The following is a 20095-nucleotide window of genomic DNA, read 5'->3' as shown; positions in this document are numbered from 1 at the left end:
TTTGAGTTTGTAAACTTCTACACACTCCATCCCTAACATTTTTAAAGATGTAAAAATGTTGTCAATATTTTCCTGTTCTCATGAAATCCGGCACAGTGCATTTTTTTAAAAAAGGACACAATTCTGTTCTAAAGGCTTTTTCTAAAGTTTATTTGAAATGCAGCTCTTCGTTTGTTTATGGGGATTTTCAACTGATTAATCACTTTAGCTACACGGTATACCGTTTATTTATTTTTATTGTATTTAATTGTGATTTTGAAATTTGAGTTTAATTCAGTATTTAATATTTAGAGAGTAACTTTTTTTCTTTTTTAACTTTGAATGTAGTCCTAAATATTAACTTTTGAGTCACTTACTAAGACAACAATATAAAAGGAAATGCTAGCAACTGTTATGTTAAAGATTAACATTTTGAATTCAAGATTCATGAAGGAACAACAACTATAAGACGGTGCTTAGGTAGTAAATGAGGAACATATATCTTTTTCCTTATATTTATGTTGTCGTTCTTGTTTTTTTGTCTGTCCACCTCTTCCCTTGAGTCCTGTAGGTTTTACTATTGAAGTGAGAAGAACTTAATAGTAAAATAAATGTATGTTCATAAAAATTTATTCGTTTTTTGCACAAAATCTGAGGAACAAAATTAATTTATTGTTCTCCAATATTTATGACATTGCATCTTCCATTAAAAGCATCATTAACTTCAATTTACAATTAGTATTATTCCATTTTTTCCCCTCTTTTTATTCCATAAAATTAAATGAGTATCTCTTTTTATTTTTTCATAGATATATTTTACTTAGGATGGACGAGGAGGCTGTTGTTGCATTTATTTCTTATAATAAATAATAGACTATGGTTCTTTGTATAAAAATACCGGGTTTTAATAATACAAGGTGGATTAAGTAAATCTAGACAATATTAAATCTAGAGCATGTAGCAAGTGGTAATTTTTTTAAAGTGTGAGATTAAGTGTTGGAAAATGTATTCGTTCTCTCATATTCAATAAAATATCTGGCTGAAGCTAAAAAAATATGCAAAAGGTAAAATGGTTGAATTAGCTCAGGTGGGCAAGTCTACTAGAACCATCAAGAACATGCTTTGTTACTCAAAGAGCTCAGTTTATGATGTTGCTGATAAGATGAGCTGGGTCTTGTAAAAATATTTAAAATGATTGTTAGGTAGCTGTAGTTGTCTGTGATGGTTTTCACGTATTTAAAACAAGGTTTACAGTCTTTATCATCAGCCCGGATGACTTATGAGCGGTGACATTTGATTGATATATTTCTACCAAAATTGATAAATACCTATCTGCTTTTTTGATCTCATATCGAGTGAACAATTCCAAACAAAATGTGATCAATAAAATAAATTGAAGATTTTTTTTATGAGTAAAACAACCAATAATTATCGTAGTTGGACATAGGAGAAAAAAAACAACAATTTTGTCCCAAAAAAAAAAAATGTATATTTTTTACTGCTTTGTAAGACAATTTTCAAAATAAATGTTTACTTTTGGTCTATATTTGTCCTAAAATAATAAACTTTTGCCTTGTTCTCTACATGTTGTATTAAATTCATTTTTAAAACTGTCCAAAAGTATCAAATCGATTCTTTACATCAATTTTTAAGAGTTATTAGTTTCTTTTAATTTGCAAACTATTATAAAAATAAATTGCTTTCTAGGTCCTAGTGTTAAATATTTTTGTGTGATATGTATAACAACAGATAGAACAGCTGACAGTTATATGAAATATGGCCTTAACTGCCTACTTTATATAACCTAATCTTTTAATTCTTAAGATGGTAATATTTTAGTATTAAGTAACCAAGAGGGTGTGTACTCAGGAATGACGGATTGTATCATTAAAAATTTGCTGGGGAGTTAATACTATACAGCGTGTGTCAGTTGTCTAATAACGAATTACCTATATATTCCAAAATCGTGGAAAAGCTAGAGTGTCCTTGTTGCAATCCACACAAGACGAGATAATGTTGAGTTTACAAACTCCTTGACTCATAAGCAGTCATAATTACATGCATGTGCATGAAATGAGATCTTATAAATATATGTAGTTACATATAATGGAATGAATGTTAAATAATATAACTTTTTAAGCATTTCTTAAAGAGGTTGTACAAATATAGAATAAAAATGAATTTCATTATTTTCTTTTTAAATATATGATTAAAAAAATTATATAATATCTAGAAAAAAGATTGTACATAAAATTATAATTCATTCATGTCAAAGTAATACTTACATTTTCATCGCAAGTCATAAATAGATTTTAAAAGCGTTGCTCTTTTTAAAAGTAAGAATATCTTTTGTTTGTGCTTCAAAATTATTATTATTAATTTTGATCAAATAACTTTTGTTTGTTTCCATTGTTATGAAATCATTTTCAATAAAAAATGTTAGCTATATTTTTATTTAACAAGATATCATTTTAAATAAGAATAATATTAGCTCTAGTAAAAATTCATAATTGACGAATGGCCTTTCAATGCGTGGTGTATCCTTGACATCAAAATTATCGGGACGGAATCGACAAAACTAAAATGGCCTGTGATTGGCAATTACACTATCAGGACAATAAACACTATTCACATTTTCAGGCACATGTCTTGCATTTTCGCCTTGTTCAAAGAAAAGCTGAAAACTATGACGTAGTTTCTTTTTACTGGTGTCCATCTTTGAGGCACGCTCAAAGAATACAGAGTCAAACAATCATAACACTGTCAAATTAATTTTTATACTAAGAAAATCTTATCTTTCTAACGCCATTTCGTTTAAACAGATCATATTTATACAACGTGAGCTACAATGAACTAAATCTAATTATTGCAAAAATAGTAAATTTAAAAAAAAACTTGTTTATTTTTGTTTCAGTTGTCGTTTGCTCGCATAGGAAACCCATATTTCAGAATATGTGGGATAAATCGTAATTTAATGCTAATGCAAGTATTGGTCCCCCACTTCATTTGTTTGTATAATAATAATAATATAATACTCAATAATTAATTTATGACTCATACAAGGATATTATATGTTATACGATAAATAATCCTTTTTAATGTCTTGAAAAAACACGATTATGAAGTGGTTAAAAATTCATGATAATTATTATCATATTGTGCTAGGAATCCTTTTTTCCATGTGAAAGGTGCTTCTTTAAAATATCCGATATTGTATAAATAAGTTTTTTTTTTTTTGAAATAGTGGTTATAAATATCCTTGAAACTTAAAATACAAATTGCTTAAATTTGTATTTACATTTGCTGATACAATAAAACATTTCAAATATAGGTATTCCATTATCAAAGAATCAAATATTCTTCAAACAAATATTGTTTCTTCCATCAAAAAAACATAGGCATTTTTCCCCCTTATTCAATTACATGTATGTAGGATTCTACATGTATCAATTTATTTTCATTTAATGGTTCTATTTATTTTAGTTGTCTGTATTGTCCCTTTGTCCCATACTTTGTTAAAAATATGACATACTTAGGAGGTAAAACCAATTGTTTGATTTTATTTAAGATATCAAAACTGTTTAAAAAAGTTGTATTCCCTCAATACTTTAGTTTACTCAAATCAAATATAAAATGTTTTAAGCTATAGCTGAAATTTTAGGCTATCTTAAATCATTCCACCCATTTCAATACAAAATCTCTAATTGACTTAAATATGATGACGAAATATTGGCTGTATGTACATATATAACGACGAACGGGAAATTATTTTACGTCCTCTTCTCTAAATACAGTTGGTTCTGAGAATATTTGTCAAGAGAAGGAAGAAAATATGATGGATTCTTTTTGAAAATATATTTAAGTTAACAGACATGACAATCCAACTGTAGATGAATGAATAAATCCAAAATATTTTAATAAATCAATCTTTAATGGAAAAAAGCAAATATATATACATAGATTATTTTAAATATACACTGAAAAATGTAAAACAAATGCTTTATTCCGCTATTTACATAAGTTTCTAATAAATTATGTTCGATTATTTGATCCAGATAAAATAAACTTTTTGTTTAAAAAAGGTTTTTTTTAGCTATATTTGATTGTAATTTCAATGATTAATTTTTAAAATGTAATTGAAAAACATTTTAAAAATTGACGGTACATTTTTTGATTCCTCAATAGAAATTATTAAAACATTCACTCCAGGAAATTGATATAATAAAAAAAACAAGGATAAATGAAGAAAAATGTAGATTTTAAGTTCGTCAAAGTGAATCCTACTCTTTTTATAACTTAACACAAAACATTTAAACTCTTTTTATATGGGTCATTAAATTAAGTAGTCATTCATAATAATTAGTGATGGATGTTCTGTATCTGAATTTTCATGTGTCCACATAATGTACTCTTATATATATTTACATACAATGCAAATAAAAGTACTCGCATGAAGGAAATGTACTGTGTAATGAACATAAATAACTTAAATGTTGTAATAATTTAACTTGAAATATAAGTTTGTAGCTTCCATTAAGAATCATTCTTTCATAGCTTATCATAAATGATATAATTAGTAAGTGAAAAAAATAATTGAGGATGAATCCGTTCTATAATTGTTAGCTATTAATTTTAAATGATTTCATAATATTTATGATTTTACCCTGCTCCAAATCAATTGAAACTTTCTTAATCCTCAATTTAGATTTCTTCATATTTAAGAAATACTTTTGAAAAAAAATCACAAAATTGCCTAAGTTTTTTGACTATAAATTCAAATAAGAAATTTTAATAACAACATCTAGTATATATACGCAAATTACCATGGGGTAACATTTGATTGTACAGTACAAAAGTACAATGGAAGAAAAAATTAATACTTATTTGTTGTAGTCTTAAGAGAGTAAACTTATGGCCAAATATATTTACATCATGATAGCCAAAAAGGATAGGCTTTTATATCATGACGAACATTAACTATGGTCTTTCCAATATTTCAGAAATACACTATTATCATTTAGTATTGCTAATATATTTAACCAAGAGGCTTTTAACAACTTAGTTATTTGATAGATGGACCTATACTACTCATTTTTGTAAAAAACATGTTTTTTTATGTTATATTTTTTCATAGAGATAACATGTTTATACAGAAAGTGGCAGTATATATAGTATTGGTTGTAACAACATTTGAGATATGTATATGTTTTTCATCCAATATGACTTTAGTATTTTCAACACGAAGCTATTCAATTAATAATAAGAATATCATAGCTTATATTGAATAGACAAATATTCAATATATGGGTTAAAAAAATATCTATTTAAATAATTTGCATCTTCAAGGATTTTGGTTCCATTTTGAATTTTTTAAGTGATCCAGTGACTGGCTTTTCATAAGGCTTAAAAAATGATCGCCGGTAAGAAATTTTACTTTAATGAAGTGGCTATCGCTGAACATGAGATCAATTTTTTGACAAAAGCGTTTCATAAAAGTGGCATTGAAATGTCAGAGCGACAATGTAATGAATGTGTTGCTCTTGATGGAGATTATATTCATAAATAAAGCCAATTTTGAATTAAAAAATCGCTTTTTCTTTGTTAACTCCTAGAATTTCACTCCATGTGTAATGTTCCCATTCTCTTTTTCTAAATACCCTCTTCCCTAAAAAAAAAAAAAAAAAAAAATTAAAAGTGTGCTTCACAGGTTTGAGTTGAATAAACACTAATCTAAATATGAATCATGAAAAGAAAAATCCCCAGTATCAAAAATATAACTCATTATTGAAACAGTAAACTTTGATAAAATAGGCTTGTGGTAAGATGTACTTAACTAGAATGGGCACACCGTAGATCGTGTAACTTCTGCGTTAAATATTTTCTCTTAAAAATAAACATTCATTCTTGGTGTATCTTATTAGTCTAAAGTTTGCAATTCTGAACATTTTTTTACCTTGACTTTTGACCCTATACTTCATAACCAGTGCCTTGGTTATACTTTCAAAAAGGACACTACGTCGAGTCATGTCTCTTAATTTGCTCCAAAGGTAATGTCCGTTTTTGAGTTTTTAATGTTTTATGTTATCCCCCTCCAGAAATTTAATAGTTTCGAACTGTTAACATATTTAATCTTCCTACAATGTTTTATCCAAATAAGTATGTAACATTTTTTGTAATATTGCTTAACTTTGTTGGCAGAGGTAACAAGATTAAATGATATTTGAATTAATCTATCCATAATTGAATATTGATTATCATAATATTATATCCTCTATTGCAAAAAATAATCAATTTAACGAGTGCACAATATTGTACAAAACTAATTCGTTCGGTTTGATTGAATGCAATTGTATTCTTACAATTTTTACGCATAAAAATTATATATAACTGTGAAATGAGACTGAAATTAAAGAAAATTGCTTAATAAGAGTATTTCAAGTTTTGCAATCAAATACCATTTTAAACAATCTATAATTTTGAAATATGAGACCACTTAGGGTAATGTACAACGGATCATTTAGAAATGGAAAAAACATTGTGTCTCAAAAATGACTATTTTTAAACGATTAGTACCATATAAAATTTAAAGCTATGGGTTGAATGTTGTATGTAGTCTTTCTGTTTTATTAATCCTAATTTATTTAAAAAAGTTACGGCTTACAATATTTTATTTTCAAATTTCAGATGCTTTCAAAATAAGAGAGATTATCACTTTATAATTTGATAAACATCACCTTCAAAACGAAACACTTTAATTTCAAAGCAATCCTTGGCCAATTAGATATGAACACTGTGTTTTTTTTCAGTATATATTTCCTTCTAGAAGAATTGTTTCAAAATGGTGAAGACGGACTTTTTTAGTCACACTGATCAATAAGTACTTAGACAAACATAAAAACTATTGCCAAAATATAAATCAAATTTTCTTATTCATTGGATATAAACCTGATTAAAATCTTGAGTTGGGGGGTATGGGGGGACTTGATTTTGTTATAGGGTGTTAATTTAGCTGCAATGGTAATCAAAAAATCAACTAGTTATTCAGATTATCCAGATCTGGAATAGTAGTTGGCAAAATAGAGTTTGAAAATATATTCAAAATATACAAAATCTTTTCAAAATATACAAAATCTTTTCAAAAACAGCTTTAAATTATTATGGGCTTAGAGAATGTGAGATTGCTTCATTTTACTACACAATAACTTACAAACATAGGCTGAATGTTATTTCATATACTTCTGGTAATTTTATTATAAAGAAAACTTTTTCAACTTTTTTAAATGACTGACGAATCATCATGATGAAATAAATTTTTTTACAAATTCTTGTGCCATTGGAATCATTTTAAAATAATTTGATTAAATGAACAAGAACGACACAAAAAAATGTCCACAAATACAAAATATATGGTCGTTCTGAATGAATATAATTTTTTAATACATTGTTTTACTAATAAACGCAGTAAAGCTATGTGTATGAATAACGAGAGAAAGTTTTGTATTTTTTCAGAGGGGGAAGGCTGAGCAAGGAGATAACATTAGCATGATTAAGTAAGACAAAAAAAAAAAAAATCCAGAACACTTTATATTTACTTTTGTATACCATTAAAAATATATGTTTAATACAATATACGTAGGGTGGTGTGTCAACATAAAAACTATACTGAAGTAAAATAAAGTAAAGAAAAAAATCCCAGTTACTTTTTTAACTTGATAAATAATCTCAAGCCAATATTTCATAGACATATTTTGAGTCAATTATAGGGTTGTTATTCAAATTTCTGGGATGACTTAAGATACTCAAGAATTTTGACTATTGTTTAGAATCTTTATTTGATTAAAGTGAATTGCATATATAATGGCCCTGATATGGTCTTTAACCCATAAAATCTATCAATTTATCATTTTTTTATTGTGAAGGTCAATTTTGGCTAATTGCAATGAATTTTGAGGAACCTTCAAGGGGTTAAACAGAATAATTATTTCATAGAAATTATCATAGAGTACAAGCGGAATGCAAACTCTGTATTGAAAAACAAAATTGTTCTGTCTTATGTTTGTGTTGACAAGGCACATATATTAGTTATTACCAAAGGTAAAAATCCATTGTGAAATGGGCATGTTAAAAAAACCCGAAAATCAACATGATAACCTTAATAATTAGAAGAATATTTTGGAAGCGAGAAAGAATAATGCTCATAACATTTGATTACATCATCTACAATCAGCTGTAACAAGAGAGGAAGGGGGAAATGATATAAACAAGAACATTTGATAGAATTACTCCGATGCCAATCCCCAATTATACTCTGAGTCCAACAAGGGCTTACGATTAAATCTCTGCAACAAATCCTCTCAGGGTTAGGCTCCGTCCTTTATGAGCACACACAAACATTCAAACAGGTTTTGAATATAATTGAATCTATTTAGCAAAGGATGTTCACTACTCAGGAATAAAATAATAATGACGACTGCTAAGGAAAATAAAATTCGTTCTTTCAAATTATCGATTACATATTAATGGGCCAATTAAAAACACACCGAATTTACATGTATGGTTATAACCAAGGTCTTCCAGGACCGTGCCGTGGTCCTAGTTCACTAATCAATGCCACCTTGGCAGCATTTGCTTTTTTTGGCCGGACACTGGTCGCCACTCTGAGAAGAAGAAGGAAGGAAAGGAAAAGAAAAGAAGAAGATGAAAAAGGGAATGCCAGACAGACGTACGATTATTCAGCATGATAGGACGGTCTACCGGACTCCTTTCCCGTAACATAAAAGTAGAAAAACTATAAAAAAAATTATTGTCGGAAGCACCATTCAAAAGCATGAAGTTATCTAGGTAGTATTGATGATGGTTATAGTTTTGAGGAGTTTAATAAAATTTTGCCTGTCATTTGTTCAATTTTTGATATTTTTTAACCTTTCCTTCTTTTTGTTTCCAAGCATAAAAAAAAACCAAGAGTGAGCTATGATGCAAACAACTGAAGACTAATAGAAACTGTACGCCGGAACAAATTTCAGCATGTTGGAATTTCGATTTTTGGCAAATGGGAATACCGGATTTGTACAAAAAACAGATGGTAAAGTCCATGCCGCGCCGGAGGCTGGTTTCAAATTAAAGCAAGGTGCCGGAATTCCTTAGTTATGACATTATATTTATTTATAATAAACATATAAAACATACCATTATGCACTCTGGGGCTTTTCAGAATATAAAATATTATAATTTCAAAACTGAATAGTCATGATTTAATTTATGCAATATTCTAAAGAGAAAGAGATAAAAATAAATAAAAATTGATATTAAGATGTTTTTGATAAAACATTGAAAATGACTAAAATATTATGAAGGGAATACAAGGATGGAAAAAAATTCTCCTTTACTTTGAGGTGTTATTAATCATTATCAAAAACAAATAAAAATGAGTCAAAACTGTAAGAAAAAATAAGCAGTTACTCATATAACTTCTGAAGTCACTGAAAGACATAAACCCATATTGTTTTGAAAAAAAAAAAATACAACAATACATTCAAAGATTTTATTTTTCAATAAGATAAAATTAAAATTGTCTAAAAGGAATACAATATAACAACTATTGTTTTATTTTATATTTTGCACGATCAAATCCAGATGGTACCTCTTAATCTTCCTCCAATAGTCGAAAAATTTATTATATACCAATTCAAAAGTTTCAAAGAATCAATTTATTAGTTTACTTTTCTTTATTTAGAAGGGTATAAGCTTAATTTCGAATATCATCTAAATTATATGATAGAAAAGTTAGATTGCACTCAATAAAACTAAACAAATTATTTGTTTATACTTGAAATGCCCAATGTAGAACAATATTTAATTCAAATTTAACAAAACAATGATCAGGACTCCAACATAAAGTACAATTAAAAGTAAATCCTAATGTATTTTTGTCTGATATCGTTTCAAAATTTTCTGTTTTTAACATTTTTTACAAAAAATCAATAGTACAGGGGTGTACACTACAATTGGAACAAACTTTCACCTCATTCAGATCCTTAAAAAATTCATTGTGATTAATTTTTGATTTTATTTAATGGCATAAATGGTAATAGTATATTCATTTTCAATATGACCTCCATGGACCCAATCAAATGCCTCCATTATACCACAAAGTGACCATGTTGAACTTTTTAAAGAAATATACACTTAATTAAAAAATTTCAAAACTGTATTAGGCCGTGTCGTACCATTTGGAACCATTGATGTTTTTGACATTTTTAACCCTATTTCTACTCTTATATGTTAACCTTTGCATTGATGAGTGATCATGTTCCTTCATCTCTACAACTGACTAAAAATATAAGTAAACGTAAATTTAGTCTCCTTATGTATGAACAGGAAAAACTTGGACGTAATGCACTCATACGGAATTTGGATGATGTCAAAGTTTGTTCCAAGCGTAATGCACTCCCTGTACTAAATAAAATATATTAATAAATAATCTTACCCGTGCTCCGAACGCTAATTGGAGGATCCTTTGAAGTTAGAGAGGATTTAATATAATTATTTTCTTCTATAGGAAATAATTCCGAGGAGTTATTTCCATAGTTGAGTGATGAGCCATGTCCGTTATTGTACTTTAGGAAGATATTACCCGTAATTGACTGATCCTGGTTCTTATCACTTTTAATTTCATCTTCGTCTTCCTCCCGTAGTTCCTCCATAACAATCCCACGATTTCGAATGGATGAAGAGGGTGAAAAACTCTTCATAGGATTATTTCCCATATCGTGCCATTTTAAGTAAATAAAGTATTCTTCACTCGTAATGATTGCTCCTGCAAGAATTTAAATGTTTATTTATAAGTGAAAATCTACATCAAAATCAAAAGTAAATTAAAACTTGTGAAATAATTTTGTAAAAATGTATTTTTTAAGCTAGAAGAAATAACGTCAATTCTTAACTATGTTTTATATTGCATACAAATGTCTATGTATGCAATGTAGAATAAAAAAGGCAAATATCAATTACAAATCTTTTATAAACGAATATTTACTTTAAGAATAAATATAATCTTTAAAAATGTATCTTTTTTATACTTAAATTGTTATATGCTTAAGTGGAAAACAATTTTGCTCATATTTTATTCTTTATTCCTTATCAGGATTGTATTTGAACAAAAAATGCAGTTTATTTTATTTTATATAACTCCCATGTTTATCAATCCATAAGGAAAAATAGGCTTCTTAAAGTATCTACAAGAATCATTTGTCTTTTGAAAGAATCAATTAATTTTTATTATGGGAAACAAGGTAGATATGGAATAAAGTTTCTGTGTGTCTTTAATAACAAACCCCTCTATAAAAGTTGTCTTGTTAGACAAATCATTAGTACTTAGTATATTTTTCCTTGATGAGTTGATTGTAACTAATTTTCAAATATGAAGATTGAAGCAGATAATTATTTTGTTCTTTATATGTGCATTAGGGCGATACAGCTGCTCCATCGTTATCAAAATCAACACAACCTTATTTTGGTACTGTAGCTAAATAAGTAAAACACAAATACAACATTGTAGCCAATTTGATTAACGTTTGGACAATTATAATTTCTAAACGCGTATGAAGCAAACCTTTATTTGTTATGCGTTGTTTTAAAAACATGTATATCAGTAAAGTATTTCAATGATCAAAAAAAGATTATGTCGTGGAATAATTTTTTTGTCACTTTATATTCTGAGCTAGAAAAGAGGAAAACTTACAGAATATCATTTAAGGCAGTTGTTCATTCCCAAATCAAAGAAACAGAAAGCAAAAAAAAAAGTGTTTGGTATTTAAAAATTGACAAATTATCTATTTATATGTGTAAAGTAGTCACTAATTTAATTTTAATTATAAACTTATATTATTATATGAAGTTGATAATTAATAAAAAAGATAATAACTAAAAAGCAGGAACTATTATTTTTTTCTCAACTGAAGTGTAATAATGTCTATTTTATTTAATAAACGGTCTGGGGTCCGCGATCACTTATTCATCTCTACAATCGAGGAAATAAGAGATAAAAAAAAATCGAACACAAAATGAGTTTTTTTTTCATTAAAATATTTAATTAGAATACATGTTTTTAAAATACCACACAAAAAGACGTTAACTAAATTTGCTAAATCTTTTTTTTTTGTGTGTTTTCCTTACTTAGTTGCAGTTAGAAAATTAGAATATGCTGATTCTGAAAAGGATTTCTAATTTTAGGGGGAAGTGCATCACGATAATGTGTATTTGATAAATTAATTGCTTAATTGTTTTTTTACAAAAAAACAATTCAAAAAATATTTTTTATGTAAAAAAAAACTTTCAAAAATTAAATTTTTGGATCCTTTTTTGAAAAATTAAATTAAATTTTAAAACAATAAAATTTTAAATATTAAATTTAAAAAAATAAAATTTCCGATATGAAATTTTCTAGTTAAAAGCAAATATTACTTTATTTTTTTTGTTGGTGGGGGGAGAGGGAGGAGGGGGCCTATTTTTTCTTGTTCATAGCTCAAAAAATAATGAATAGATAATAAATAATCGGAATCGTAAGTTAAATATTATTTTCATGACGCCCATCCCAATTTTAGAAAAAATACCTGATAAAAATAATAAAACGTCCCATCACTACTAAAAAGATCTTGTAATATTTTCATTTATGAATAATTAAGCTCTAAAAAATATCTCTCGGTCACTAATTATTTAAAAAAAAAAGTTAATAACTGTTTTAATACTAATTTTACATAATTTTATAAGGCTACACTTATAGAAGTATTATTTTATCAAAGATTCTACCCGCTGCCGCAATACAACTAGCCACCTTTTTTAACCCTGTGGCATAACAACTTTACAGTCGACGCTGACATTTTGGCCGAGTACTCCTTAAAAAAATCTGGCAGGTGATGGTAGATGCCTTTTACATAATGGAACTTAACACAAAGTAATCAAGAAGATTTTTGGTTTGGTGTTAACCGAGTGTAAAGTTGCTTGGACCAAAATACCAAATGCTATAAATATTCCTTTCTAAGTAGGATTGAGTGACCTTTGATGCACGTCATGAAGTTCATACATAATTTTTACCCCTATAGGAACCTTTGAGAAAAACATTGTAGGACAAAATTCTCTTGTATTGACCCGGTGCTCCTACACAAATATCTTCTGGCTGATAAAATTTTAGTATTAAATATCACATACCTTTTTCTTATTTACATATATTAGTCAAAGAGATTCAGCTTTGGTGATGACGAAGGTCAAAGTTCCTTAGAAAAATTCCCTTATACTAATTTTCTTTTAAATTAAGATTTAGGGATCTTTAATGTTTTGCATGGAGCACTATCTTGAGTTCAAAGGCAATTCTCAATTCCATAGGAATATTGTGGTCCGAAATACTGTAGTATTGCCAAGTATCCATTTTGCAATTAATTTAAACTATTTTCCATGAATTATAATTGGTAATTACTCCCAACATCCTCCCGAATTTTTGAGACTTTGATCTTTCTATAGAACTTATAATGACTATATGACTTCCCACGCAGTCAATAATAAATATTTTATTTAGAAAATAAGCAGTTAATAATCTGTACCTTCATGTCTTTCCATAGATCAAACATTTTAAATAACTTTACCGTTTATTCACATAGAATAACAATTAAAGCTTTTGAATCAACAAAACATCTTCAAATCCTTTATCGTAAACAAATGAAAAAATATAAAAGTTATTGTTGTTTCAATAAGTTTCCAAGAGATATTGACAAAGTGTTACAGGGTAATTTTCCGCGATTAAGAAGCAGCCCTGGTACTGGCTGCCACAACATAATCGGCAGATACTATGACCCATTGCTTCTTGATGCTGGTTTTTAGCTCTTGCACATTTTTGTGCGATGTTTTCCTCTCTAAGACTCTCAACAGACTGAGCTCGAGGGGATTGAGATCAGGACTGGAAGAGGGACAGTAGACTGTGTCACAGAAGTAAGCAAAGTACTCCTTGCAGAAACTCCATGCCTTCAAGGTGTATGAATAGTGGTACCTTGAGGACACACATAGTTCTCTGTACTTGATGAAAGATGATCCAATCTTTACAGAAAAAATCCCCATTTTATAAACTTTTATTAAAAAACAAATAATTATATATTTTTTTGTCTTCTGTTTGAATGAACTCATTTGAAGCAAAAAATATTTGATTTTTCATTTAGAAAAACATATTTGTCTAATGTGACATTAGAATATGGATTTATTGTTTTTTTCTATTTGTGTTCTTATATCCTTTACTTCCTTCTTTAATAAAATATGTAGTGAATACAAATCAAACCGACACATCACTTAAATCGTGTTGTTTTTATTTATATTAGCTTAGACCAGGGGCGGCAACCTATGGCACGTGGAGACATATTCACTGGCACGCACAAATTAAAACATACTCCCAATGTTTGTGTGTGTTTTTTATCATTATTGTTGATAATGGCACACTCATTGATTATAAATGTTGAATTTGGCACTCCCCTGATTTAGACTATTGTTTTTATTGTTTAAGCTATTGACAGAAAATAATATTTATGGAAAAAAAAATTTAAAAATAAAATGGAACTTGAAATATAAAATTAACTAGTAAATAGCAAAAATTCCTTTTTTTTGGGGGGGGGCAACAGCCCCTCCAGCCTACCCCTGCAGATGTCCCTGATGAGAGATAAAAGTAAATACAAATCCCACTTGTCAGCGACATATTGGCTGGAATTACTTTGATGTCGAGTCTCAATTATACTCTAAGTCAAACCCTTATTATTACTCTCTGTGCTTCCTGGGCAAAAACATTAGGTATTTACTTTATGCTTTGATATTCCCTTCTCAAGAATTAAATAACAATGACAGCAGCTAAGGAAAACAAAAAAACCTTTTCAGGTTGTCACTACAAAAAGAATGGCACGTATGATTGATATTATTTTTTACAACTATACAGATACGATAATATTACATTGATATAAGCTGGAATAATAAGAATATTAAAAGAATTATTTTCATATAATACTAACACGAACACGTTATCTTAAAGAATGCTAATTAAAAAGTTGTTATTTATATTTAGCTTGTTTATGATAAAATTCTAAACTAAAACACTATGTATAAACTATAATTATATAATAGGTAAATTTCTATTGTAAAACCTCCTAGTATACAACATTTATTGTTGTTTTCTGTCCATTTTATGTAAGTATAATCAAACTTGTACCCCCTTATGACACTCTTGAAAATCTAGCATATTTGACCTTGTGAAAATACCTTGTGATTTATTTTTTGTTATTGCCATTTCTAGCTTGATTAAGAGGAGAAGATTAACTTGTTAATCTTCTCCTTCCTTTCCTGTACTCATTCATTTTTGTTATTTGTATGTAATCTCTGTATTTTTAATTTGTTACATAGTTAGTTTTTTGGACTTTTTTCCTTTTTGTGCATTTTTGAATCTAAAACTCATACCTTAAAAAAACTTTAAGACACAGGGAATTGATCTTGTTTTATGAAAAAAAATCAAATTATTTGCAAAAAATCAAACTTACGCTCGAGAGCCCAGGAATCTGGTTTGATCAGAATTAAACATAGCCTTACGTAAGTAACTCAAAATTCTGAACAACTTTTATCTAAAGTCTGTATTTGTCTCCGTTTTTGAAATATTTGCGTTTGTATCATTGTTTTTCAAAGTGATAAATACATCACACACACCATTAAATTATTTTAATTATGTAGGATTCAAAATCTACTGCACATTAGCATAAAATTACTCATAACTCATTTTTTTAAACTTTACCAGCTTGGATATTTTTATATTAATGCATCATTATAATGGCATTTAAAAGTCCTCGTTCTAAATATTGTAATCTTTATTTTGATAGTGCCTACATATATGTAATATATTTATGTGAGCAAATGTTTTTATCACTATTAGTGAATTAGTCCATTAATGATATAAATAGTGTTTAAAGCCAAGAAAACCCATACTTCTGCCATATTAATGGAGCTAATGTCTGACATCGCTCTATGTGACCTCTTCCAGCCCAGACTTCAAACACCTATACTTCGCAGTTTGAAGGGTCTGAGAGAATAATGTCTGCCACTCATCTATTTCAAGTGTGAATTTGCTCCAAAATGGTATAATGTCAGCTGTATAGGCCATGGACACAGTCTTCATCTTCAAGAGCTGCCAATCTTTTCGCTGGCGTGTTGAGGCTGTTGTTGCTTGTGAAGAAGGAGATAAGGAATACACCATTTAACAAAATATATTATTTTAACATACCCCAAATTGGTTTTGAGTTGTGTTTTCTTGATTCCTTAAAAATCGTTTTCGTAATGTAGGAGTGAACCTAGAAGTTTTGGGCCACCACTCTGTCTCCACTCGGAGTCTATATATCTTTTAAAAATTGATTATCTCTTATTTAAGGTACTACATAGGTAGGCAATGGATGTAAGCTAATAAGAAATAATGAGACCCTGAAATATGAATTACATCTGAATTGCTCTCTTTTTCCTTAAGCTTTACTAATTTCATCTTAGATAGAAACTTTAGAAAAACGTTCAATGAATATATATTCTAAGTAATAAAGATAGATATTTTTTTTAAATTAATGAATTTATCTTCTTAGATAAGAATTATCATATAAAGTAAACATTATCTATTTTACATTTCATCATGTAAAACAGTTGAACGTGTTATGTAATATTATTAGTAATTGAAGATGCCTTTTAGCTGACCGTTGGACAGTCATGTTTTATTATTACTTCTTTTTTTTCACCGTCCGTCTAAATTTTAAGTATTTTAAGTATCGATTACATCTCTGATTGAAGGATAATAAATTAACACAATTCTTGTTACAAGTTTAGGTATTTCAAATATGAACTCTACTTTTCAATAATTAATGAAAGTTGAGTGATTGAAATTAGTACATATTTCTATATATTAAAGCATTAACAATTAGTTGCAAAACAAAACAAACCTGAGTTCTTTATCTACCTACAACTCGATAAAAGGACACTTGATCGTGATTCACGAATTTCCATCTGTGTAATTCAAGCAGAACCACTGTAAAGTCCGAAATGTTGGAGGGGAAGAAGAGGTCTGTCAAAAAGGGCAAAGCAGATCCGGAGTAGTTAAAGAAAACATCCCTGGTCATTTGGTTTCAATTTTTTGGAAAAGGATATTAGGCGAGGGTTTACAATCTCCCGAGTGCCCACTCTAGTCTGAATAATTTTTTGTCAAATATAACAAAAACATATTTAAATAATTAGATGTTGCATGTTCTTATAAAAATAAATTTCGAAATTCAAATTAATTGAACATGTGATTATACCATAATAGATTTGATAGATAATTGAAATTCAATCCAGCTCCCAAAAAATCCGAAGTAGACTTAATACATACATATGGATATCATTCAAAAATTTTCACTATTCATACTTTTGGTCCACTACTTTTTTAATAAAAATAACTTTACTCGTCAAAATTAAATAGTTTCGTAACCTACTTCGCTGATACTCGTCTCATCCCCAAAGCGTTGAAAAAATTATATGGGATGAGCCAATCGATATGTCAATATCCTCAGCAACTTCTCTGATAGTGATTCGAAGGCTTTAAAAAACAATTTTCTTCACTGCTTCAACTTTTCAACTGTTGTTGAGGTGCTTTGGCGTACAGAGCGAGACTCGTCATTGGCATCATCGAGGAAGAGTCTGTACCATTTTTAAACTTTTTTTTAACTCAGAAAAGTTTCACTGTATGCCACAGTCAACATTTAAAGCATTTTGGAGCACTTAATTTAATTTTTTAGACAAAATATGATGTAAATTAGTTTATCTATGTTTTTTTATAGCAAAAATTACCAAACATGCAATATACTTTTAGCCGTCAAGCCTCTCACAAACAAACTAAACATATTATATATCTGGAACAGTAAATATATGTTCATAGTGAGTGTATAAACATACAAAAATCGAGCATACTTAATATACATTCCGTGCTGGAAGAAGGTTTTTCCTTTAAAATTCAAACTTTGAGCTTTCAAGTAAGACATTTTTACATTTTCCCGATTTATTATTTATACTTAAAATCTTTTCTTCAGAATTCGTCCAAGGTTAATTTAGAGCTGTCTATAACCTTTAAACTATTATAATTGAAACCAAAAAGGATTAGGTATAGCCATATTTAAATTTATTTGTTCTAGACAAAAGTTACAAATCGATTTAGTTCAGAGTTTTGTTGTAACATATTCTTACATATTCATTATCTAATATCAAGAATCTTAGGAAAAATGTAGGTTTTTTTATCTTCACACCCTTCAGAAAAAAAATTAAAAAGAGCTCTACTTTTGTATATTTTTTGTATATTTGTAGTGAAATTTGTTACTACATATTTTATCTATTTCGTAGAGCATATCCTTCCTCAAAATAATATACTTTTACGCAATATGTTATTTCATTAAATACAAGTCCATATATTTTGGTAAAACCAGTTTTTTACACGCTTCTTGATCCATAAATTATCATATATTGTAAAAGATTCAATCATTGTCAGGATCACCAATTTGGGATTAACTTGGTTAGTAATTCCATCGTTCTCCAAGTTTATACTCAAATCATATCCGGAACTAATTTAGATCTTAATATCTTGGCAATCAAAAAATCTATGTTTATGAAAATGTGAACAACAGGTTTAGCTCACAAAACTATAAAAATGAAAATCTTTGAGAGATTCTCAGAATACGATCTCTCTGCGCCCATTATAATTATGCCAGAGAGTTTAAATTGATTTTAACAGATCTTGTGTTAATCTAGAATTTTAAATTCAAGCAGTTTTTTACAAATTGGTTAATTTGATTTGGATTTATTATAGAAAGACCAACATTTTAAGACCTTTATGTTTTGGGCAAGGAAAATATTGCCTCCCGGCTCGTAGGATATGTACCTTGTGGACTAGAATGTGTGAGACTCTCTGATATATAGGCCAATAAACTTGCAGATAACACTGTTGACTCCTTGTGGTCTTCCATTCTCTAGGCAATGCTTAACATGGAGAAAGAGTTCCTCATCAAGGCCTGTACTAGGGTCAGGGTAGGTTGGAGGTTCTGGTTGAAGTTGGAGGGAGTTGGTTTGAGTGATTAACTTCACAATTGATCCGTCAAATAAGAGCAAACGATTTTGGAATTGCTGAATTAATTTTGTGAAATAAATTGTAATTATTTTAAGAGGACCGAAATAATTCGATCCTCAATAAAAAGTCAATTTGTTTTTATAGTAAGAAAGTTTGAGGTATTTTTAGATTGGGAATGCCAGCTAGAGATTGCTTTAATAAAAATCTGTCTTTACCCATAATTCAGATATTACAGCAGATGTTAAATTGATAGATTATCGCATGTAAAAAATGGTTTTTTGTATTTTACTCGTCTATTTTAGAAACAAACAGTTCAGTGGAGCGGCATTGCGTCCCTTTTTGACTGAAAGTATGTTATACAACTACAATAGAACTAGGTTCCCTGCCATATTTCGAAAAAAAGTATCAAATGGCTCGGAGGCCATTTTTTACGACTTAATCTTGCTGGACCTTAGCTCTCCAAACTCGCCGAATCTCAATCTGATGGATTTTTTTGTGGGGGACCATCGGACGAAAAACCTACCGAACCCGCTGCAACACCAAAGACAACCTTATAAATCAGATGAAGAAGGAGTTATAGGATTTGCCGAGGGACTAAGTGGAGAAGACCTACATGCGCATTCTGAATTGAAAACTCTAATTGAAACTGGATGCTATTTTATTAAATAAAATAAATTAGAATCCATGAAGCTTTAAGAATCCGGTTTTTTATTTTATTTTGATAACTTGTTAGAAAGAAAATTGCATTTGAAAATAAATCATTTTCGCAGCACAGATAACTTACACACATTGTAAATAACATCAAAAATATTGTGGATTCCTTTGTCACCAAAAGTTGTTGTTTGAATTTAGGAAAAATATTGATTTTAATAGAGGGTATCTGGATTTATAATCATGCAGAAGTTTAGTCCTTAATATCATGGCAACCCAGATATCTATGTTTATGATGTGGGTTCATAAGATTTCAATGACAAA

General features: G+C 28.7%; 1 protein-coding gene across 1 annotated transcript in view; it reads right to left on the bottom strand.

Annotated features, from left to right (window-relative positions):
- Positions 1-20095, bottom strand: part of LOC121122051 (acid-sensing ion channel 2) — a 139277-nt gene that overhangs the window by 93034 nt on the left and 26148 nt on the right. The window contains exon 2 of the mRNA XM_040717060.2: positions 10466-10795. Within this exon, the coding sequence (XP_040572994.1) occupies positions 10466-10745 (280 nt within the window). The 5' untranslated portion in view covers positions 10746-10795. The remainder of the gene's footprint in view (positions 1-10465; positions 10796-20095) is intronic.

Source organism: Lepeophtheirus salmonis, chromosome 7, assembly GCF_016086655.4.
Source record: "Lepeophtheirus salmonis chromosome 7, UVic_Lsal_1.4, whole genome shotgun sequence".
Classification (NCBI taxonomy): domain Eukaryota; kingdom Metazoa; phylum Arthropoda; class Copepoda; order Siphonostomatoida; family Caligidae; genus Lepeophtheirus; species Lepeophtheirus salmonis.
The sequence above is the reverse complement of the archived record's forward strand: the minus strand, read 5'-3'. Positions and strand labels throughout refer to the sequence as shown.